General features: G+C 34.0%; 1 protein-coding gene across 3 annotated transcripts in view; it reads left to right on the top strand.

Moving 5' to 3' along the window:
* SPOCK3 (SPARC (osteonectin), cwcv and kazal like domains proteoglycan 3) overlaps positions 1 to 24,748 on the top strand; it is a 461,722-nt gene extending 436,974 nt beyond the window's left edge. For all 3 annotated transcript variants that reach the window (XM_027600598.2, XM_027600599.2, XM_027600597.2), the window contains 4 exons: positions 11,524 to 11,745; positions 17,167 to 17,229; positions 20,159 to 20,296; positions 23,053 to 24,748. In XM_027600598.2, the coding sequence (XP_027456399.1) occupies positions 11,524 to 11,745; positions 17,167 to 17,229; positions 20,159 to 20,296; positions 23,053 to 23,222 (593 nt within the window). In that variant the 3' untranslated portion in view covers positions 23,223 to 24,748. The remainder of the gene's footprint in view (positions 1 to 11,523; positions 11,746 to 17,166; positions 17,230 to 20,158; positions 20,297 to 23,052) is intronic.
* Positions 24,749 to 24,999: the final 251 nt, after the last annotated feature.

The following is a 24,999-nucleotide window of genomic DNA, read 5'->3' as shown; positions in this document are numbered from 1 at the left end:
GTCTTTATTGTGAACTGTGTGAGTGAGTAGACCATTAATCCTCATTTTTTACAACTTTTTCCTCATTTATTCAACTCCAGTCATATTTGTTCTTTCTCTTGTACAGTGACATCAAGCACGGTTTGACCTTAGATCCTTTTTGCTTGCTATTTCTTCTACCTGGAATGCTTTTCATCTCCACACCCCAGATTACTCATATCTTCACTTCTTTGATATTTCAGCTAAAACATTCTGCCTTTAGAGACAGTGTGGTAGGAAGAATTCTAAAGATAACACTTCTAAGATCCACATCCCTGGTTACTCAAACAAACACTGGTCTACACTGTGCAGATGTAAGTCATTTGCCCCTAAAATATTGATCCAAAGGAGGATCTAAAAGAGTAAATGCAGCAAAGATGGCAACAGCATTTATGAAAGGGTTTCATTGGAAAGAACTCTACTATGATTTCACTGCTCCTCTAAGAAGATGAGGGTGCTTCCCATTATTTCAAGTTAAGAGACAGATTTCAACAGAACTACTCTTTTATATATGTGTTTCTATACATGTGGGTAATAGCCTGAATTTCACCAGGAAAGTCTATAAGTCGGAGATAGCCGTGAACTGATTATTTGTTTGGTGTCAAAGCAAAGGAAAGTTACTGCTGCTTTGGAATTGTATTTCTGGACAGGAAGTGAAAAGATATTTACTGTGGACAATATTTGAGTTATATGAGTGAGAAACAACGTAAATTCTTCCCATGAGAGCTGTTTTGCATACTGAGTTAACCCTGACAGAAAAATGGATCACCAGATATCCAGGGACTAAGAGGTGGAGGGCAACCAAAGGAAAGTATTACATATCACATGAAATACAGTTGGATATTCACAATGGGGACCCATGGAACCCCCTTCCCCTCCCAAAAAAAAGGATCTAGGAGAAGAAAAATAGATTTAAAAACCTAATAGGCTTATACAGCATAACTACTTTCCTAACTACTCATGAATTTGGTAAGAACCTCTCTGCCCACACTTATGTATCCTTTATCAGTTCACTTCAAAACTGAAAGTCATCATAAAGAAGATGGGAAAGAGGAAAGAGCAGAAAAATAGAGGATTAAGGAAACATCATACTCCCCTTACTTGACTTTGCATCTGAAAAATCCCCAGCTAGGGAGAGGCAGAGTCATTTTGGAATTGTGACCATTACGTGAAATTAGACATTTTAAATGCCAGTTAACCCACATTTGTTGCAGTCTGTTAATAATATAGTAGTTATTAAATAGTAACCTTAAAGGGACAATGCAATTTTTTTGTTACCTGAAGCTGAGCTGAAGAAATTATGGGACCACCTAAGTTTTCCAGAGGAGTTCTTCAGAGAAAACCCACCAATGAACAAATGTATATCAGAAGGAAAAAAAAAAAAAAGTGGATTCGGATCATATCCTATAAGCACTAACTTGTCCAAGATGTGTGTGTGTATGTGCATTATGTAATCAATGTGCTAGTTAAATACAATGTCTGTGTACCTGTGCTTATACTTATGTAGTATAATGACCAGGTGGACTAGTCTTATAGATCATGAATTATGAGTCATGTTGATTAAATATAAGTGAACGAGCACCTGAAGATGACTAGTGTGGACTAAATTTAAAAAAAGGCTGGTAAACAATTTTCTTTTTATTAGGTTATGTTAATCACCATACATTACATCATTAGTTTTTGATGTAGTGTTCCATGATTCATTGTTTGCATATAACACCCAGTACTCCATTCAGGACATGCCCTTTTTAATACCCATCACCAGGCTAACCCATCCCCCCCGCCCCCTCCCCTCTAGAACCCTGAGTTTGTTTCTCAGAGTCCATCGTCTCTCATGGTTCGTTTCCCCCTCCTATTTCCACCCTCTTCATTTTTCACTTCCTACTATCTTCTTTTTTTTTTTTTTTTAACATATAATGTATTATTTGTTTCAGAGGTACAGGTCTGTGATTCAACAGTCTTACACAATTCACAGTGCTCACCATAGCACATACCCTCCCCAATGTCTATCACCCAGCCACCTCATCCCTCCCACCCCCCACCACTCCAGCAACCCTCAGTTTGTTTCCTGAAATTAAGAATTCCTCATATCAGTGAGATCATATGATATATGTCTTTCTGATTGACTTATTTCACTCAGCATAATACCCTCCAGTTCCATCCATGCCGTTGCAAATGGCGAGATTTCATTCCTTTTGATGGCTGCATAATATTCCATTGTATATATATACCACACCTTCTTTATCCATTCATCTGTCGATGGGCATCTTGGCTCTTTCCATTGTTGGGCTATTGTGGACATTGCTGCTATAAACATTGAGGTGCATGTACCCCTTGTGATCCCTACGTTTGTATCTTTGGGGTAAATACCCAGTAGTGAAATTGGTGGTTCGTATGGTAGCTCTATTTTCAACTGTTTGAGGAACCTCCATACTGTTTTCCAGAGTGGCTGCACCAGCTTGCATTCCCACTAACAGTGTAGGAGGGTTCCCCTTTCTCTGCATCCCTGCCAACATCTATTGTTTCCTGATTTGTTAATTTTAGCCATTCTGACTGGTGTGAGGTGGTATCTCATTGAGGTTTTGATTTGGATTTCCCTGATGCCGAGCGATGTTGAGCACTTTTTCATGTGTCTGTTGGCCGTTTGGTTGTCTTCTTTGGAAAAAATGTCTGTTCATGTCTTCTGCCCATTTCTTGATTGGATCATTTGTTCTTTGGGTGTTGAGTTTGATAAGTTCTTTATAGATTTTGGATACTAGCCCTTTATCTGATATGTCATTTGCAACTATCTTCTCCCATTCTGTCGGTTGTCTTTTGGTTTTGTTGACTGTTTCTTTTGCTGTGCAAAAGCTTTTGATCTTGATGAAACCCCAGTAGTTCATTTTTGCCCTTGTTCCCCTTACCTTTGCTGATGTTTCTAGGAAGAATTTGCTGTGGCTGAGGTCAAAGAGGTTGCTGCCTGTGTTCTCCTTTAGGATGTTGATGGACTCCTGTCTCACATTTAGGTCTTTCAACCATTTGGAGTCTATTTTTGTGTGTGGTGTAAGGAAATGGCCCAGTTTCATTCTGCATGTGGCTGTCCAATTTTCCCAACACCATTTGTTCAAGAGACTGTCTTTTTTCCATTGGACATTCTTTCCTGCTTTGTGGAAGATTAGTTGACCCTAGAGTTGAGGATCCATTTCTGGCTCTCTATTCTGTTCCATTGATCTATGTGTCTGTTTTTGTGCCAGTACCATACTGTTTTGATGATGACAGCTTTGTAATAGAGCTTGAAGTCTGGAATGTTAACAAGACCAATGTCTAAGGGACCGGTAAAGGGATAACAAATGATGATGACTGAAAAAATTGAATGAATAAATAAGAGAGATTGTGATAAAATGTCTTAAGAGTTAAGCATTATCTTCTACAAGCTCAACTGTGATTTATTTTCAACACAATGCAATGTAGTTTTAAATCCTAGAATCTTATTATTGATTGCTTAAAAAAAATCTGTTATAAAAACAGAAGTAATTGGAAAACACTGTGAAAAAAATATTACTTTTTTTGGTAATCTTTTATAGTCATGATAAAAATTTTAGTTTAAATGTTGAAAGTATTTTAAGATAATGACAACTTATTTACAATATAGATAAATTACAAAGGTTTTACTTAAATTTACTTTAAATATCCCAAATATCATTAAAATAAAGAAAGACAAATGCCTTATAGTCTCATTTATATATGAAATCTAAAAAAAAAAAGACAACAACAACAAAACAAACAAACGAAAAAACCTCACAGCTACAGAGAATAGAGGGGTGGTTCCCAGAGGTGAGAAACTGGCAGGGGTGGGGCATGTAAAAAATGAGTAAATCTGGTCAAAAGGTAAAAACTTCCAGTTATAAGATAAACAATACCTGGGAATGTAATGTACAGAATGTAATGATTCTGGTTAACAATATTGTATTATATATTTGAAGGTTGCTAACAGAGTAGATCTTAAAAGTTCTCATCATAAGAAAAGAATTCTTAACTATGTTAGGTGGTGGGTTAACTAAACTTATTGTGGTAATCATTTTGCAATCTATACATATATCAAATCACTGTGCTGTATACCTTGGACTAAAACAATGTTTTAAATCAATTATATGTTTCTCAATAAAACTGGGGGAAAAGGAAGTAAATGAGTTGACCTCTGTCATTGTAAATGTAGTTCCCATCCTTGTCAATGTATAGATGTAATTTTATGCTTTTTAAGTTGATTGTTTGCATATAATATTCTTTCTACATTGATTTCATCCATTTATTTATTTATTTATTTAAGAATTTATTTATTTATTTGAGAGAGAGAGAAAGTTGCAATAAACAAATAAGTAGCATTACCAATAAATGGTGGTGAGGATGGAAGCAATTGGATCTCTCCTAGATGGCTAAGGGAAATTCAAAATGATGTAGACTCTTTGTTTTCGTTGTAGTTGTTTTTATTTTTTTATTTATTTTAATTTAAATTCAATTAACTAACATATAATGTATTATTGGCTTCAGAGGTGAGGTCAGTGATTTATCAGTCTTATATAATACCCAGTGATCATTATAACACGTGCCTTCCTTAATGTAGACTCTTTGAAAAACAGTTTTATAAAATGAAACATTAACTTACCATATGATCCAGAAATCTCATGTGAAGGTATTTATCCTAGAGAAATTTGTAACATATGCTCACCTAAAACATATATGTGGGTATTTATAGCTTTTACTTATAATTACAAAACTGGTGACAACCCAATTGTCCTTCAGCTGGTGAACTGATAAACAAAAGATTGTATATCTATATAGTGAATAAGATACACATTGGTGTTGGGGCTAAATTAATTCCAGAATAAAGGTCTGTTCTATGCCTGCCATACAAAGCTTAAAAGCGATTCTTAAAAGAATCAAGTTGATGCCAGGTTATTTAATTTCATGCCAAAACAAAATAGAACACTGAAAAGAAATACCACAAAATATAGCAACCAATAATTTAAAATTTACAATGTTCAGATCCAATTAAAATTGACCAAGCATGCCAAGAAGTGTAAAAATATCGTCCATAATTTGGAGAAATCATAATCTTGAAAATATACCCAGAAATTACAATGATGATGGGTTTAGTATACATGGATTGTAAAAGTAGGTATTAAAATATTATTAATATGCAAAGTAGTATGAAGGCAAATAAGAATATCAATTACAAGAGAGGATATGAATAAAACATCCAAATAGGATGTCTAAAGATGAAACACACAATAAATGAAATAAAAACATGCTGAATAAGATTAAAAGTACAATGAACAGAGCAGGAAAAAAAGAAAATAAACATGGACCTGAAGATATATGAGAGAAACTATCCAAAAAAAAGCACATAGAAGAAAACAGAAACTGAAAAAAAGTCTGTGTGAAGCGTGAGGGATAATGTCAAGGGCATTAACATATGACTAATTGATGTCTCCAAAGGATACTAAAAGTGTAAGAGATCAGAAAATTATATGAAGAAATGATAATAACTAAAAGTTTTCTGAATTTTATTAATATTTTAAACCCACACATGCAGAAATACAATAAACATCAAACAACAGAAAAAAAGAAAACCAAGCTAAAGTATACCATAACTAAATTGCTAAATGTCAGCACTGAAAAGCAAATCTTAAAAGCAACCACACACACACACACACACACACACACACACACACACACACACACACACACACACACACACAAATTGTTTGGAGGAGCAAAGATCATCATGTCAGCTTGCCTCTCCTCAGACACTATGAAGGCCACAATACAGTAGAACATTTTGAGTATTAAAAGAAAAAAAATCTCTGGCAGAAACATCTTTCAAAAATTAAGCCAAAAAAAGAAAATGTTTTCAGGTGCCTAAGTGGCTCAGTCAGTTAAGCATCTGGCTTCAGCTCAGGTCATGGTCTCAGGATCCTGGGATCGAGTCCAGCATCGGGCTCTCTGCTCAGCAGGGAGTCTGATTCTCCCTCTCATTCTCCCTTTGTACCCTCTCTCTCTTTCAAATAAATAAATAAAATCTTAAAAAACAGTTTTTTCCTTAAGGATTTTGGTGGTTTCCTGTCTCACTTTTAGGTCTTTCATCCATTTTGAGTCTATTTTTGTGTGTGGTGTAAGGAAATGGTCCAGTTTTATTCTTCTGCATGTGGCTGTCCAGTTTTCCCAACACCATTTGTTGAAGAGACTGTCTTTTTTCCATAGGATATTCTTTCCGTTTTGTCAAAGATCAGTTGACCATAGAGTTGAGGGTCCATTTCTGGGCTCTCTTTTCTGTTCCATTGATCTATGTGTCTGTTTTGTGCCAGTACCATACTGTCTTGATGATTACAGCTTTGTAATAGTACTTAAAGTCCAGAATTGTGATGCCTCCAGCTTTGCTTTTCTCTTTCAACATTCTTCTGGCTATTCGGGATCTTTATTGGTTCCATACATATTTTAAGATTATTTGTTCCATTTCTGTGAAAAAAGTTGATGGTATTTTGATAGGGATTACATTAAATGTGTAGATTGCTCTAGGTAGAATAGACATTTTCACAATATTTGTTCTTCCGATCCATGAGTATGGAACATTTTTCCATTTCTTTGTGTCTTCCTCAATTTCTTTTATGAGTATTCTATAGTTTTCTGAGTACAGATCCTTTGCCTCTTTGGTTAGATTTATTCCTAGGTATCTTATGGTTTTGGGTGCAATTATAAATGGGATCGACTCCTTAATTTCTCTTTCTTCTATTTCATTGTATAGAAATGCAACTGACTTCTGTGCATTGATTTTATATCCTGCCACTTTACTGAATACCTGTATAAGTTCTAGCATTTGTGGGATGGAGTCTTTTAGGTTTTCCACATAACGTATCATATCATCTGCAAAAAGTGAGAGTTTCACTTGTTCTTTGCCAGTTAGGATGCATTTTATTTCTTTTTGTTGTCTGATTGCTGAGGTTATGATATCTAGTATATGTTGAACAGCAGTGGTGATAGTGGACATCCCTGCCATGTTCCTGACCTTAGGGGAAAAGCTCTCAGTTTTTCCCCATCAAGAATAATATTTGATGGGCGCCTGGGTGGTTCAGTTGGTTAAGCGACTGCCTTCGGCTCAGGTCATGATCCCAGGGTCCTGGGATCGAGTCCCATATCAGGCTCCCTGTCCAGCAGGGAGTCTGCTTCTCCCTCTGACCCTCTTCCCTCTCGTGCTGTCTATCTCTCATTCTCTCTCTCTCAAATAAATAAATAAAATTAAAAAAAAAAAGAATGATATTTGCTGTGGGTTTTTCATAGATGGCTTTTATGATGTTGAGGTATGTACCCTATTTCCCTGCACGGTGAAGAGTTTTAATCAAGAAAGGATGCTGTACTTTGTCAAATGTTTTTTCTGCATCTTTTGAGAGGATCCTATGGTTCTTCTTTCTTTTATTAATGTAGTGTTTCACATTGATTGATTTGAGGATGTTGAACCAACCTTGCAGCCCAGGGATAAATCCCACTTGGTCGTGATGAATAATACATTTAATGTACTGTTGGAGCCTATTGGCTAATATTTTGATGAGAATTTTTGAATCCATGTTCATCAGGGATATTGGTCTGTAATTCTCCTTTTTGGGGGTCTTTGTCTGGTTTTTGGATCAAGATAATCCTGGCCTCATGAAATGAATTTGGAAGTTTTCTTTCCATTTCTATTTTTTGAAACAGTTTCAGAAGAATAGGTATTAATTCTTCTTTAAATGTTTGGTAGAATTCCCCTGGGAAGCCATCTGGCCCTGGGCTCTTGTTTGTTGGGAGATTTTTGATGCCTGCTTCAATTTCCTTATGGTTATGGATCTGTTCAGGTTTTCTATTTTTCCTGGTTCAGTTTTGGTAGTTGATACATCTCTAGGAATGCATCCATTTCTTCCAGATTGTCTAATTTGTTGGCATAGAGTTGCTCATAATAAGTTCTTATAATTGTTTGTATTTTTCTGTGTTTGTTATTATCTCTTCTCTTTCATTCAGGATTTTATTTATTTGGGTCCTTTCTCTTTTCTTTTTGATAAGTCTGGCCAGGGGGTTATCAATTTTATTAATTCTTTCAAAGAACCAGCTCCTAGTTTTGTTGATTTATTCTACTGTTCTTTTGGTCTCTATTTCATTGATTTCTGCCCTGAACTTTATTATTTCTCTTCTCCTGCTGGGTTTAGGCTTTATTTGCTGTTCTTTCTCTAGTTCCTTTAAGTGTAGAGTTAGGTTATATATTTGAGATCTTTCTTGTTTCTTGAGAAAGGCTTGTATGGCTATGTACTTCCTTCTTAGGATTGCCTTTGCTGCATCCCAAAGGTTTTCCATGAATTTTTTAAAATCTTCTTTAATTTCTTGGTTGACTTATTCATTCTTTATTAGGATGTTCTTTAGCCTCCATGTATTTGAGTTCTTTCCAACTTTCCTCCACAACCTCTTCAACCTCAGCCACAGCAACTTCTTCCTAGACACATTGTCAAAAGCAAGGGAAGCAAGGGCAAAAATGAACTACTGGGACTTCATCAAGATAAAAAGCTTTTGCATAGCAAAGGAAACAATCAATAAAACCAAAAGACAACCGACAGAAGGGAGAAGATATTTGCAAATGACATATCATTTGTATCCAAAACCTATAAAGAACTTACCAAACTCAACACTTAAGGAGCAAATAATCCAGTCAAGAAATGGGCGGAAGACATTTACAGATATTTCTGCAAAGAAGACAACCAAATGGCCAATGGACTCATGAAACCGTGCTCAGCATCACTCTGCATCTGGGAAATATAAATCAAAACCACAATGAGATACTACGTCATACCATTCAGAATGGCTAAAATTAACAAGTCAGGAAACGACAGATGTTGGGTCGGATAAAGAGAAAGGGGAACCCTCCAACACTGTCGGTGAGATTATGGAGGTTCCTCAAAAAGTTGAAAATAGAGCTACCCTATGACCCAACAATTACACTACTGTTTATTTACCCCAAAGTTACAAATGTAGTGATACAAAGGGGCATTGGCATCCCAGTGTTTATAGCAGCAATGTCCACAATAGCCAAACCATGGAAAGAGCCTAGATGTCCATTAACAGATGAATGGATAAAGAAGGTGTGGTATATATATACAATGGGATATTATGCAGCCATCAAAAAATGAAATCTTGCCATTCATTTGCAATGATGTGGATGGAACTAGAGGGTATTATGCTGAGTGAAATAAGTCAATCAGAGAAAGATAAGTATCATATAATCTCACTGATATGAGGAATTTGAGAAACAAGACAGAGGATCATAGGGGAAAGGAGGGAAAAATGAAACGATGAAACCAGAGAAAGAGACAAACCATAAGAGACTCTTAATCTTAGAAAACAAATCGAGGGTTGCTGGAGTGGAGGGGTGTGGGAGGGGTGGGGTGACTGGGTGATGGACATTGGTGAGGGTATGTGTTGTGGTAAGTGCTGTGTATTGTGTAAGACTGATGAATCACAGACCTGTACCCCTGAAACAAATAATACATTGTATGTTAATAATTAAAAAAATAGTTTTCAGTAATCCAAAGCTGAGAGATTTCAAGAAATGGTAAAGGAATTTCATGACACAAAAGGTAATGATACCACACAGAAATTTGAATCTACATTTAGGAATGTAGAAAGCCAGAAATATGTAACATGGGGGTAAATATATTTGACAACATAAGAAATCTGTTTTTAGTCTCTGCTTCCTGGTCCTGACATGGAGCTCCTAAACTCTTGTAAAATTTCCTGGGTGATGAGGATGATAGGAGCATCTTACATAGAGTGCCTATATCCCTCGGAATTCCTGGGTGATTTGAACATCTTTTGTCCTAATGAGGTGACACTTGGTGGGCTCCTAGAGAACTTCTTAGGATGATGGCTGGTTACCATAAAGACTAAGCAGTGATTAGAAATTTGGCACTTTCAGCCCCACACTCCATTCTCTGGTGAGGGAAGAGAGGCTGAAGATTGAGTTAATTGATCATGCCTACTTGACAAAGGCTCTATAAAAATCCCTAAGCTAAGAGGTGTGGAAAGCTTCTGAGTTGGTGAATGTATCCATGGGCAGACAGGCTGACACACCACAACTCCAAGGGAACAGAAGCTCCTGCACTTGGGACCCTTCCATATTTTAGCTTATGTACCTCTTCATCTGTCTGTTTATTTCTATTCTTTATAATTTCCTTTATGATAAACTGGCAAACATAATTTCCTTTATAATAAACTGGCAAACATAACACATAAAGTGTTTCCGTAAGTTCTGTGAACTGTTATAAAAAAGTATGGAGCCTAAGGAAAGGGTCCTGGGAACCTCTAATCTGCAGCCAAGTTGGCAGAAGTGTGGATATGCTGGGAATCCACTACTTGCTATTGGTGTCTGCCTGAGGGGGCACTCTTGTGGGACTGAGACTTTAACCTGTTGGATTTGCACTAACTGAATAAAGTAAAAATTGAATTAAATTATAAGGCACTCGGTTGGTTTCCACAGAGTATTGGAGTTTTCAGAAAGTCTCCACAACTCTAAACACATCCTATTTTTCACACCAGTTAACTGAGTTATTATCTTACTGTCACTTGTAATGAATGGAAAATAGCAAATAAAACAACAGCTGGTCTACCGAAATACCTGTTAAAGCTGGTTTAAGCCTGACAAAGAAGAATAGTTGAAAGTAAATTTTTAAATTATGCTTCAAAACACTGACTTCTCATGAAATGCTATTTAGGACACAGAGCTTTAGTGGGGCCTGTGGCTTATCCAAAGAAACACACACTTCGATTGTTTGTACCTTGGCTGCACACCCATTCTGTCATCCCTCTATATCTGTGCCCATATAGTGCTCTCTGCTGTCTCCCATTACAGCATATTTGTAATTGTGAAAATTGCTTTGAGGAAAACAGAGGATAGAGTATCTGTGTAAATTACATGATAGTTATCCTTTCTCAGGATACGTATTCCTTGTGAAATACCATAATCACCATGGTTCCACAAAGATACAGAGTGTTAATGATGTTATTATTTATTATGTGTTCATTTTACTTTTGGTAAAATTTCTTTGGATGAAGATGAATCGTATTTCTTTATTAATGGACATTATTATTCAGTAATACCTATATACATCTAAAAAGGCATTCATCATGACAACCTATTTATTAAGAAAAAGTTTGAACATTAAAAAGAATGGAAATGTATCTAATATAAATTACAATAATAAGTGCCATTGAGTGAATGCATAATTAGTACTAGCTGTTTTATATTCTGGTTAATTAATCCTCATAACTACCCTGAAAGGTAGGTATTACCATCCCCACTTTGCTCTGAAATGAATTACCCAAGATGAGTTTAAAGCCTTATTCCAGACTGTTGAGAGGTGCTCTGACAGGAACCAACTATTATGTTCCTTTATATTGCTTGCTGCTAATTGTGGCTTTTAGATTTAGCTAATTATTTTATATCTTTCCCTTTAGGATTTGATACCAGTATTTTGCCAATTTGCAAGGATTCACTTGGTTGGATGTTTAATAGACTTGACACAAACTATGACCTGCTACTGGACCAGTCAGAGCTCGGAAGCATTTACCTTGATAAGAATGAACAGTGTACCAAGGCATTCTTCAATTCTTGTGACACATACAAGGACAGTTTGATATCTAACAATGAATGGTGCTACTGCTTCCAGAGACAGCAAGGTAAAAGATGAGACACCTACTAATGCAGATAGTTGACCTGCATGTCAAATTTTATCTATCTCTTCATGATTTAAAAAAATAGTTCATTTTACCCAATTCATTTTAGTAGATATTTTTCTCATTAGAGTGTTTAATAAAAGAGCAAATAAGCAGCATGTTAAACAATATAACTCTGCTAGGGATACAAAACAGGCTAAACAAGATGAAAAATAGTAATTAATATTTCATATTAATGCACTTCATTATAGTTTTCATTATGAACCACCAAGAAGCACATAGAGATATGAGAACATAGATATTAAAAGTAATCATTAAAATTAATTTGCTATCTGCTTTGCCCATGGTGTAAAATAAATGGTTTTTTTGACACTATACTGTGGAGTTTTAATGTTCTATTTTGTGATCTTATTAAATGAGCTGAATGAACCACCGCATTCACCATAAAGTTATTTTTACTCATTTGATTTTAAAATGACTTAGCCTTTCAAACTTTTAAAAATAACTTAGCTTTGTAAAAATTCACTAGCATAGAAAGTATCTTGATTCTCTGGAAGAGGCAAGATAACTGGAAGTGTTGGGGTGATGCTAGTTCTTTAGGCATCATTCTTTACTGGGAAATGCAATGTAACATTGAAACCATGCTTACACAATCAATCTAATGGTGATTAGAATTAAGTAGCTAAGAGAACAAGATTCAAAAAACTCACATTATGATAAAGTTTGCTGAAACTAAGGAAACAATAGTATGCATAATTTTGATGCTAATCTTAAAAAACAAACTGGGAATTAGTCTAATGTGATACACCTGCTATTGTTACCTCATTTTAAAATTCTTGATGGCTTAGAGAATGTACAAGCTACATTAAACTGTATTAATTATTCTCAGCTTTTCATATGAAAAACTAACATATGTGTTAGTTTTAATCTTTAGATTAAAGTCTTTAAGACTTTAAATCTTAATTACTTCTCCACATAGTAATAGTTTAGTAACTAGGAATGAAATGATTATCCATAAATTAATTAGCAGTGAGTCAATGGCAGGATCTGTAGAGTAGTTTAACTACTTACAAATTAAACAAAGTATAAAACTTAGATTTTCTTTATTAAAATACTTTGAATCCTACACACACACACACACACACACACTGTTGATTTTACTAACGCATATTTGCTTACTAGGTAATTGCCTTTTCTAAAAACCTACATGTTAGTTTTATTTATTTTTTATTTTATTTTATTTTTTTAAAGATTTTATTTATTTATTCGACAGAGAGAGACACAGTAAGAGAGGGAACATAAGCAGGGGGAGTGGGAGAGGAAGCAGCAGGCTTCCCGCAGAGCAGGGAGCCTGATGCAGGGCTCGATCCCAGGACCCTGGGACCATGACCTCAGTCAAAGGCAGATGCCTAACAACTGAGCCACCAAGGCACCCCGACATGTTAGTTTTAATAACTAGTGTACATTTAAATCATTTAAAAAATAGAAAAGCAAATCCTGGTAAACCACTATAAAAAGATATGTGGTCTTTTTATTATGTTACTTCAGTTAATTATTTTTAGTGTTATGATGGCATATTTAGTTGTTTATCCATGAACATTTAAAAATATTATGAAAAATCCTGGAAGTTTCTTCCACAGAAATAAATACTTTCATCTTGAAACATTTCTGGATTTTGCAACAATATTTGTAGAACTGATTAAAAGTCCTCAAAGAAAAATTTTGCTTTATATACTTTTCATTCATTAAGTAGTATTTACCCAAAGTGTTAAAATCTTTATAGTCACGCGAAGATCTCTGAATTCATTTAATACATGGCAGAAATAAGCAAGTAAAAGGATTTATACATCTTCCTCAAAGGTTAGGAGAATTTGGCTAATTATGTTTACTACTCTAATATACTAGAAAATGTTACAAAAGCTCTATCAAGGTAACTGACAAGAATAAAAATAAGAATTGGCTCATTAAGTAATTTCATGAAAAAGAATAACCATTTATTTAAAAACATGTTTTCAAATGTTTCACCTTATAAAAGAATGTGTTTTTCCTCATTATTTATTCAATAAAACAACAAATTATTTCGCTGTAATTGGAATAAAATATATTTGCCTATATGTTAGAGTAATATGTATAATATATATAAATATATAATATATAAGTAATAGTTATAGATACATAAATATCTTTGCAAGTGATTTTAAGTGATAGTTGAGATCTTAATTAAACACTCCAAGGATACCTAAGGTAAAGGCCAGACAGAGCTACCTTATAAATAACAGGAAAAATATTTCAAAATCAAATATTATGTGTATATGAACAGCTGAATCTGTCATGATTTCTCTAGAAATGTTTTTTGTTTTTGTTTTTAAGAGAGAGAGAGAAAGTATGAGCAGGGTGAGTGGCAGAGGGAGGGACAGAGGAAGGAGGAGGAGGAGAATCTTTTTTTTTAAAGGAAGGACTTTTTTTTTTAAGATTTTTATTTATTTGACAGAGAGAGAGAGACAGCGAGAAGGGGAGCACAAGCAGGGAGAGTGGGAGAGGAAGAAACAGGTTTCCCGCCAAGCAGGGAACCCGATGCGGGGCTCGATCCCAGGACCCTGAGATCATGACCTGAGTGGAAGGCAGACGCTTAACGACTGAGCCACCCAGGCGCCCCGATGGGGAGACTCTTAAGCAATCTCCTTATCTAGTGAGGAGCCTGACAGGGACACAGGGCTCTATCTCATAACCCTGAGATCATGACCTGAGCTGAAATCAAGAGTCAGATGCTTAACCAACTGAGCCTCCCAGGCACCCTTCTCTTGAAATTTTAAAATGTTCCTCCGTACATAGCTTGTAGGACGGGTACTCATGTTTATTCTGTGAGGTTATTAATCAAGAGTCAGATTCAAACATACTTGGATTTTCAGGCAATGTCATAGCAAACATATAGAAATATTATTTTTACTTTGCAATAACTAGCCCATAGCAATTAGAAAAACTGCTTTCAATATAATATTGAAACTTCAGCTCGAATTTTTCCTCTGGGTTCTAAATATTATATTTAGAGGGCAGTAAATTTTTAAATGTCTAGTCTGTAATCTCATACTATGTAACTTGAATCCTATTACTTTAATACTTAGTATTTAGGAAAAACAAAAAGATAAATTGGATCAATTTCAAAATGAAGTAGAACAATAAGCTAATTATGTAGACTTTTCAAAAAAATTACTTTTTCTTTTTTTTGAAAGATCAGATTCTTCTTAATTTCTAGAAATTAAAAAAAATCCAAAATGCTAAAAGAATAATTTAACAAATATCCATATACCCATCACCCAGAAATAAAAATTGTCAATATTTTATAATATTAGTGTCAAGATTTTTTAATTAAAAGCATTATAAAGTTGAAATCTCTTTTGCATTCCATGCGCAGTCCAATCTCCTCTCTCACTCTGCTCTGGTTGGCACCATCAAATCTAGTTTCCAGTCCACTATTTGTACATTTACATGAACACATATGTTTTGACGAACAAGTCACACTATTGTGTTTATTATAAAATATGCATAGGGTGTCATACTGCTTGTACCATTCTGCAACTTGCTTTTCTCCTCCCAAATATCACTGTTTTTTTAAATAAGTTTTTCTTTTTTAATTCCAGTATAGTTAACATATAGTATTATATTAGTTTTAGATGTACAATACAGTGATTCATCAATTCTATACATTACTGAGGGCTCATCATGACAAGTGTACTCTTTAATCCCCACCCCCTATTTTCCCCCATCCTTCCACCCACCTCCCCTCTGGTAATGCTCAGTTTGTTCTCTGTAGTTAAGAGTCTGTTTCTTAGTTTGTCTCCCTCTCTCAAAAAAAAATTATGTTTTCTTCACATTTTAGATTTCCCAAGGAAAAAGACTTGTTGATCTTATAAATTTTAACTATAAAATATATATTAAGCACTTTGTCTCATTTCCTCATTACACTTTGTTACTTGCATGCAAATTTAATAACTGAATATTGTAAAATTGGTGTAATAATTTTTTAAATTATTTGTTAGCTATACCCTGCCTTTTCCCTAAAAAGTTGTAGTATGGGGAAATAGGAACTAGTTTATTGGTTTGCTGTTTCAATAATTTATGATGCATTTTTATATAGCAAGTTTTTAGAAAATGGGTTAAAATACACTGAACTGTTTGAATATTATAAATTAGAAAATATATTTATTATATAAGAATATATATAATTATATATATAGTAATACAAGTCAAGCTATATTGTTTCTATTTAGAATTTTATATTTCTCTGAAAAAATTTTCCTTTAGGTGGTTGATTTTGAGAAAAAAGTCATACTTATTTCTAAATTTATTTTTTAAAAGATGGCATATTAGAAATTATGGTATATTATGTCTTGCTTCCACATTGTATACATACTTAAACTATCTGAATGAAACTAAAAACCAAAGCCTGTCAGCATTATTCAGTATCAAAATTTATAATAGTATGTCTGATATAACTTGAAAGACCATTGACTTTTTTTAGATTACTTTTTTAGTGTAAAGCTATTTATCTGTATCATAGAGACTTTTAAATGAGGGAAAAACATAATCAGTTAATTGGGCACTAATCCATCAGTGCCCAGCAATGAATTGAATCAAATCAGCAGGACTTACATTGCTGATTTGATTGACCCTCTAAAAGTAAATGGTAAGGGGGCGCCTGGGTGGCTCAGTCGTTAAGCGTCTGCCTTTGGCTCAGGTCATGATCCCAGGATCCTGGAATCGAGCCCCGCATTGGGCTCTCCGCTCAGCGGGAAGCCTGCCTCTCCCTCTCCCCTCCCCGTCCCCGTGTTCTGTCTCTCCCCGCCAAATAAATAAAATCTTTAAAAAAAAAAAAGTAAATGGTAAGAACCATTTTTCATCATATAAATATTTCAATCATTCTTTTTTTCATCCAATTTGGTCTCTGCAGAAAATCAAGATAATCTAATATCAGTAATTAGGAAAGCCATTTTCTTTTTTTAAAGATTTTATTTATTTATTCGAGAGAGAGAATGAGATAGAGAGAGAGAGCATGGGGCAGGGGAGGGTCAGAGGGAGAAGCAGACTCCCCGCCGAGCAGGGAGCCAGATGCAGGACCTGATCCTGAGACTCCAGGATCATGACCTGAGCCGAAGGCAGTCGCCCAACCAACTGAGCCACCCAGGCGCCCCAGGAAAGCCATTTGCTCTCTGCATCTCTGTCCCTCTGTCTCTGCCTCTTTCTTTCTCAGCGTATGCAGATAGATACACATATATGTATCGATATGTATGTACTCTATAAAAGAAATTAATATATAATATGTGTCTTTTTAAGCCATGTAAAGAGCAACTTAATTTTGATAACATAGAAATTATACTTTTTTGTTTAACTGTAATCCTTGAAGGAACATTTTTAATGTCATTGCAGACCCACCTTGCCAGACGGAGCTCAGCAATATTCAGAAGCGGCAAGGGGTAAAGAAGCTCCTAGGTGAGTAATAGATCATTCTTCTGAAGCTTTTATTGCTTACATAAATAACCCCAGGGAAACAGCAACATAAAATCAATATTAATCCAACAATGATAGACTACACTGAATTTCAGTAACAAAATTTATGAAGTTTTTGAAAGCCATTAAACTTACTTTTATTATCTTACCTATTGAAAGATATTACGTCTGTTTTATTACCCTAATATAATGTTCATTTTGAAAGTTATTAAGTGAAAAAGAGATTTAAACAATGCTAAAGTTAAAGCATCAGCAGAAACTTTAATGATAAATCTATTGTAAACAATTCAAGAATAATGACATGTATATATATATATATAGAGAGAGAGAGAGAGTCAGAGACAGACAGACAGAGACAGACAGAGAGACAGAGAGAGAGAAATGGGTGAAAGATGGGTGAAAGCATGCCCTGAGTACCTCAGGGAAATTTGAACAGACTTTTTAATATTTTTCAACAGCACTTTTTACTAACTTACTTTTAGCAAGTAAATATATGTATTAGATAGTTGATCGATAGATAACAAATTTCACCCAAAGCCTTGAAATATTAAAATAATCAAGAGATTATTGAACTATTATGCATGATTATTTTGTTTATTCTTCTAGAAATACAATTTTTAAATAAACTCTTGTTCAAATAATTTTAAAGAAATTTTACAAAGATTGGTTTGCATACATAGTTTGCATACATCCTTTACTCAGCCTCCCCCAAAGTTACCATCTTATTATGCATCAAATAACCATTGTCTATTTGTCAATTCTAAGAAATTAACATTACTATGATTCTATTAATTAAGACTTACACTTTATTTGGATTTCACCAGTTTTCCCACTGATGTCTTTTTTCTATGTTAGGATCCAATGCAGAATACCACATCTGTGATGCTTTGTTTTTTTCCCCATATATATTAATGCCCTTGAGTACTTAATGGCACAAAATTTTATAATGTTTTTGAATCTTATTATTATGACATGCTATCTTTGTAATTACAATATTGTGTGTTTAAGTGAGTTTTTTATATTACTTGAAAATCCATAGTTCAAAATGAAAAGGCTAATTGTTGTAATAAAGATTTTTAGATGTGAGGAATTACTAATGATAAAACTACAATGTGTCATGTTTCTTTTAGCTCTGTTACAAAATGCATGCCATACCACAGCCCAAAAGTGAAATAATGCATTCATGCATAGGTTTCTTTGTTTCCACAAAGCAAAATTTATCCATGGACAATGGGAGAAGCCATTGAATTTCAGTTGAAAAATATTTTAGATTTGATCAAGGATTAAAAGTCAAGATTTGATTATTTGAAATTACAAAATATAAAAACATATTTAGTGCCCATTTGGGAGGAGTCACTTCTATTCTTTTTATATAATAAACATGGAAGTTATAATTAGAGACCACTGAATGCCAGAAATGTTTCTTTTAATTTGAGCGGAATAATGGCACTTATCTGAAAACTGACTAGTTGTTATACAGGAGTTAGGGTGCCACCTGTCCCTATTTGTGGGGTCAGTCTTGGTTGATATCTGTAGTTCTAGTGTGATTCTTAATAGTGCTCTCTCATTTTCAAAAGATACTGGCATAAAGTATAAATTAAATGGTCACACTGACTATACATCATAATGCTTTTATGTCAAATATATTCAAATTATGGTAGCTTTTTAAGAGGTAGAGAAAGAATGTTGAAAATTGTTCTAATTTTTGCTTGCCTTAAATCCATGGAAGATTTTCCATATTGGTAATACTCTACTTCATTAAAAGGCCAAATCTTTCAAAAGATTTACAATTTTAAAATTAAATTGATTATTTATATATCAGAATTTTGGAACTTTTTAAAGAGATAAAATTATGATCCCATATGGTTATGAGACTAAATGAATTGAAAGAATTTCATGTTTTATTGATTTATTCTGTAGGCTTTTTTTTTGCTTTCACTAGATAAATATAGTGTGATATATATATGGTCACTGAGGAAAAAAAAGTAATGGTTAAGAAAGACAAGAAAATTTTCTACTTTCCTAAACTTTACATTGTTGTGTTGATGTAAACATTGAAGAGAGTGAATTCACTTCTAAATTATCAATTAAATGTTTATCATTAGCCATGTGCCAGATACTATGTTAGATATTGTAGATGTGAAAATAAATGTCTGTCTTTCCCACTAGACTGACTTTAAGAGTTGTTAATATAACAATCAAAACCAAGAGAACCTAAAATTCCCAATATAGAGGATATCACAGTGTAGTGGTGGAAACAAGCAGTGATAAACTACACACACACACACACACACACACACACACACACACACACACACACGACATAAGAAGTATAACAGAAATCCTCCAGGTTAAGAGATGGCTTCACATTATGGGTCATATATAAGTCAAGTCTTAAAATGTAAGAGGGAGGGAAGGGGAAGTGATTACAGATCAGAAAAAAGATAAATGAAAAGATGAAGCAGTATTGAATTTGGGGAAAACAGTTTGATGTGGATGGAAAGAGCTTAGAATATATGAACAAAAATTTGGGGAAATGAAAATAAAAAGTTGGCAGCGATGACGGTAAAAGGTGTGGTATGCCATGCTGAGTGGTCTGGATGATTTAATATACATGGCATTAACTAAGTTCTAATCCTGTGTTATGCCTCTGAGAACCATACCGTTTGCAAAATGAGAAAGAGGAATAGTAAATTTGCTTAACAAAAGAAACATAATGGCCTGCTCCATGACAGCAGTGACCTTACCTATCTTGTTCAACATGAATCACTAGTTCTCAACCTGGAGTGGGAACTCCATGCATATATGTCTTGAATGAACTAATGCATAATTGGTGATCATCAAAAAGGAGCACAACTTATTTATAATGTGTGTGTGTGTGTGTGTGTGTGTGTGTGTGCGCGCTTCACAGGACAGTACATCCCCCTATGTGATGAAGATGGTTACTACAAGCCAACACAATGCCATGGCAGTGTTGGACAGTGCTGGTGTGTTGACAGATATGGAAACGAAGTAATGGGATCCAGAACAAATGGTGTTGCAGATTGTGGTAAGAAGAAGGGTTGTTTATTTAATCTTTCTCAAGCACAGGAGAGGTTCTTAAGAATCTCATTCATTTGTTCAAGATCTCAATGAAGACATACTCTATGCAAGGAATATTAAATATATTGGGGGAGGGATGGCAAAAAGAGTCATTTCTAGCATATAAAAAACTTGCATAAATAATAAATGGAATGGCAAAACTTGGGTATTTTAAGATGGGTTCTTTTCACTACTCCAAACACAGAAATGATGTTAAGTACCTCCTGTTTTCTTCTCAAGTAAGGCAGACCCTTGTCACCCACTCTATTCCAGGTCAGCTAACCCTAGCGTGTGCCTTGTCCCCATATAGCACCCTTTTGTCTGTCAATTTGGAAAAATTGACTTAGGAAGTATGCAGGCAAACTCACAAATAAAGGCTAACATTTTATAAGTAAAGGACCATCAGTTGAAGCTATCTGAGCATATTTCTTTTTATTTGGGTGGAAAAAACATAGTTTAAATGTTTGAAGGGTAATTATAATTAATATTCTAATTATTTTTATGAATATGATGTTTATGTATAGACCTAAAAATAATACTACAGTTAAATTGAGCATCACATACATGTATTTGAAAGTTGTAAATGTGGTATCTTTTTTATTTCATAAAATATTTTTTCAGAATTCAAATTTTAAATAAGTATTCTTGTTTGCACAATGGTGGTTTTCACTGCAAAAGCCATTTAGCTGTACACACACAAAAACACAACATGCACACTCACATGCTCGTGTACACACATATGTACTAGTAATTAATGGATTGTGTCTCAATTAATATACATAACCAAAAATGAAAATAAAGTATTTGGTCAGTCTTATATTTTAGATAATGATTAATTATCTCCTTTATACAATTTTTTAAGAAATATTTCATTTATTTATTTGGGAGAGAGAGTAGAAGCAGGGTGGGGAGGAGCAGAGGGAGAGGGATAGGCAGACGCCCCGCTGAGAAAGGAGCCCAACGGCAGGACTCGATCCCAGGACCCTGGGATCATGACCTGAGCTGAAAGCAGACACTTAACTGACTGAGCCACCCAGGTGCCCTCTTTAAGTCAATTTTTAAACTGACAGACTGTGATTGCTTAAAAAATATAAATGGTAAACTATATAAAGGTAATTTCATCTAGTGCTTAAATGCCTGTTCTGCATTTATTTATTCCATAACATTTTTAGTAGATTGGTTTTGGTTTTCTAGCCAGTGTTATTAGATTTAAGTAGGATGAAGTAGTATTCAGTACATGCCTAACATAACTTTAACACATAAAGAACATATCTTTCTAATATATAATTTAAAATGCCTGCATTATTAATTACAACAATTATCAGTGATGCCTGTGATGGATAAAGAATTTTAACTTTTTTAATGTTGTAAATAAAAGTTACATTGGAGACGAATTCAATGAGTGAAGAGGGAAATTGTTTTGAGGACATAACTTGAGTTTTCTTAGCATGTTGAAATTATTAAGAAACATGATGTAGGAGGATAGAAATAACACTGTCCTCACATAAGATATGGAGATTTCAGTGTGTTGTATTATGATATCAATTTATAAACATTGGATTACATTAATAGGATTTGTTTTAATTAGCTACCAAAAACTTGTAAGACTAAAATATTAGAAAGGGTAGAAGATAAATACACACTAACATTTGAGGAGTTGAAAAATAAATATAATGAGATATATGTGCATTATGGCCTCCATAAATAGTAATGAATGTATTTCTGAATATTTTTTAAAGTGCTGACTTAGCTATGTTAGTTTTCTATTGCTGTTGTAATAAATTTCCATAAATTTATTGGCTTAAACCGTACAGATACAGTTTTATATGTCAGAAGTCCAACATGGGTCTTTAACTAAATATTATCTGCATACTTTCTAGAGGCTCCAGAGGAGAATCTGTTTCCTTGCCTTTTCCAGCTTCTGTAGGTTGCTCACATTTCTTGGCTCATGGACCCTTTCTTCCAACTTCAAAGCTAACTATGTTGCATCTCCTTGACTCTTTGTAGTCACATCTCCCTCTGATTCTATCTGGGAAAGGTTCTTTGATTTTAAGGATGCATGTGATCATCTGTGCCCACCTGAATAATCCAGGATAATCTCTCCATCTCAAGGTCCTTAATTTAATCACATCTGCAAAGTCCTTTTTACCATTTAACATCACATTCACAGTTTCAGCAATCAGGAAGTGATGATCTTCAGGGAACAATTATTTTGCCTACTATACTAATAGAAGAAATTTAATTTTTTTTTGTGAATTTCAACGTTTCACATGGACTTCTATAAAAACTGAGCTGAGATCAATATTACTGAACTGAAAATATCGCATATCAGATCTCATTGATTCTGCTTTTTAGCGCACAAATTTCCACAAATGCTAGAGAATGGATTTTTCCTTATCTTTGTTAAATAAGCTAGAGAGTAAAGTAAAATTTTATTAATTTGCTTAATTTATTTAAAGATTTTATTTATTTATTTGTCAGAAAGAGCACGCATAAGCAGGGAGAATGGTAGGCAGAGGAAGTAGGAGTCAGTAGGCGTTGGTGTGGGACTCAGTCCCAGGACCCGGGGATCATGACCTGAGCCGAAGGCAGACACTTAACTGACTGAGACACCAGGCATCCCTAATTTGCTTAATTTTCATCATAATTTTATATCCCCCAGAAATTATCCCACTACTCAGGCAAATAACATTAATAACATTAATGCTTACTTTTTTCCCTAAGCTATTGATTTTGAGATCTCTGGAGATTTTGCAAGTGGAGATTTCCATGAATGGACTGATGACGAAGATGATGAAGATGATATTATGAATGATGAAGATGAAATTGAAGATGATGATGAGGATGAAGGGGATGATGATGATGATGGTGATGACCATGATGGATACATCTGATTGATGAGAGCTGAGATCAATATATTCTACATTTCTATTATTTACAAAGTGGTAACCTATTGGAATGACCTTCTTGCCCCAAAACAAAATGATTCTAAAACTCACATATATTTTGTATAATTATTTCAAATATTGGAGCTAATGTCATAGAACTTCATGTTTAAATCAGAATCATTGACTTTGAGTTTTGATATGCCTTAGAGAAAAAGAAAATGCATATGGAGTCTAGCCGGATGAAAGAAAGTTAGGAAGAACTGATATAAACAAATAGTTTTCATAAGAACAAATTATATATATCTCCCACAAACAAAACAACCACCAGTGCTTGAGGTTGTATACGTTATTTTTCTGAGAGAGATTCTAAGTTGAATTTACAATAACTTATTAGTGGCCTGGGTCCCAAGGATTTTATAAAAATAATCATGACCTTAACTGCTATTCCAAAGTAGCATCTTCCCAAGCCTACAGTGAATGAGGGGATACCACAGGGTAAGAAAAACAGTGACAAGTGTAGCGTCCTCCATCGTGTTTACATTAATAGTGATGCTTTCAATTATGACATTACTCTGGATATGCTAGGATATTTTACAAAATGGCAAGTACAGAAAACCATGGATTCTGAAAGTTAAAACCTTAGTTGTCCTTTCTAATTTTTATTTTAATTCGGATAGCATTCTCATGTAGATTTTTTTCTATTCTTAAACAGCATGATTTCTTTACCTTTCTAGATTTCTTTATCTTTCTGACCAGCAATTTAGGGTGCAGAATTTAAAGTAGGAAGACAAAAGGAAAGATTCATTTGAATCACATTTTCATAAAAGGTTTGTCATTTGCCTCAATACAAATTTAAAAGTCTTAATTTTTATTTTTTTTCCTATTTTAGATAAAAATTTGCATTTAATCCTAGAATTATGCCATTTTTATTACTAGTGTCGCAACTTAGAGACTGTATTGTATGGTGCCTTGCAAAATAGAAATAGAAAGGTTTTAGCATGCATACCAATATAGGATATTAGGCAATATATAAGCACACCTAATTAACAAATTAATACCAGTAAAGGTACTGCTGCTGGAATGAGGAAATGGACTATGTTTCTTTCTTTTTTCTATTGTTACATAATTGCCATGTGGACTTGTTTATAATTATTGTGTAGAGTAGCATTTAAGATTTAACTGTAACAAAAATTACTTTAATTGCTGTATTTAAGTTAGCATGTTAATTAATTGTGTAGACATTTTGGCAAACCATCACTTTTAAGTATATCAGACCTATGGTTTTGTGCCCATAATACAAATGGAAAACCCTATTGAATGTTATACATTGGTATCATAATTTAAACAGTGGGTCAACTTTTCTCCCAATATACAATTCACTGAAAGTAAAATTGGTGAATTATTTCCATTTGATTTATACACACTAAAAAATAAACTTCAATGTTGACTTTATGTAATATTTAAAGTACAATGCATTTTCTTTTTTTTACTGTTTATGTATAGTTTACAAAATAAAGAATCTTGTAACCAAATTAAACTGTTCCTTAATGATTTTCTGGGTTATAGATAAAAGCATGAAGGGTTCTTAATATTTTCCTTGATTTTTAAAACGAATACATCACAAACTAGCTAGGAAAGGTTTTTGAAAATTTTGAATTTCAAAATCAGAGTTCTTGGCATCTTGGATATTGTTTTCCTGTATATGTTAAAAAATGATTTTTGTATGTTCATTTAATTTTTTCATTTGACATAGAATTGCAAAGTTTTTGTTGAGGGTGTTATT

This window comes from Zalophus californianus, chromosome 2 (assembly GCF_009762305.2).
Source record: "Zalophus californianus isolate mZalCal1 chromosome 2, mZalCal1.pri.v2, whole genome shotgun sequence".
NCBI classification, from domain to species: domain Eukaryota; kingdom Metazoa; phylum Chordata; class Mammalia; order Carnivora; family Otariidae; genus Zalophus; species Zalophus californianus.
The sequence above is the reverse complement of the archived record's forward strand: the minus strand, read 5'-3'. Positions and strand labels throughout refer to the sequence as shown.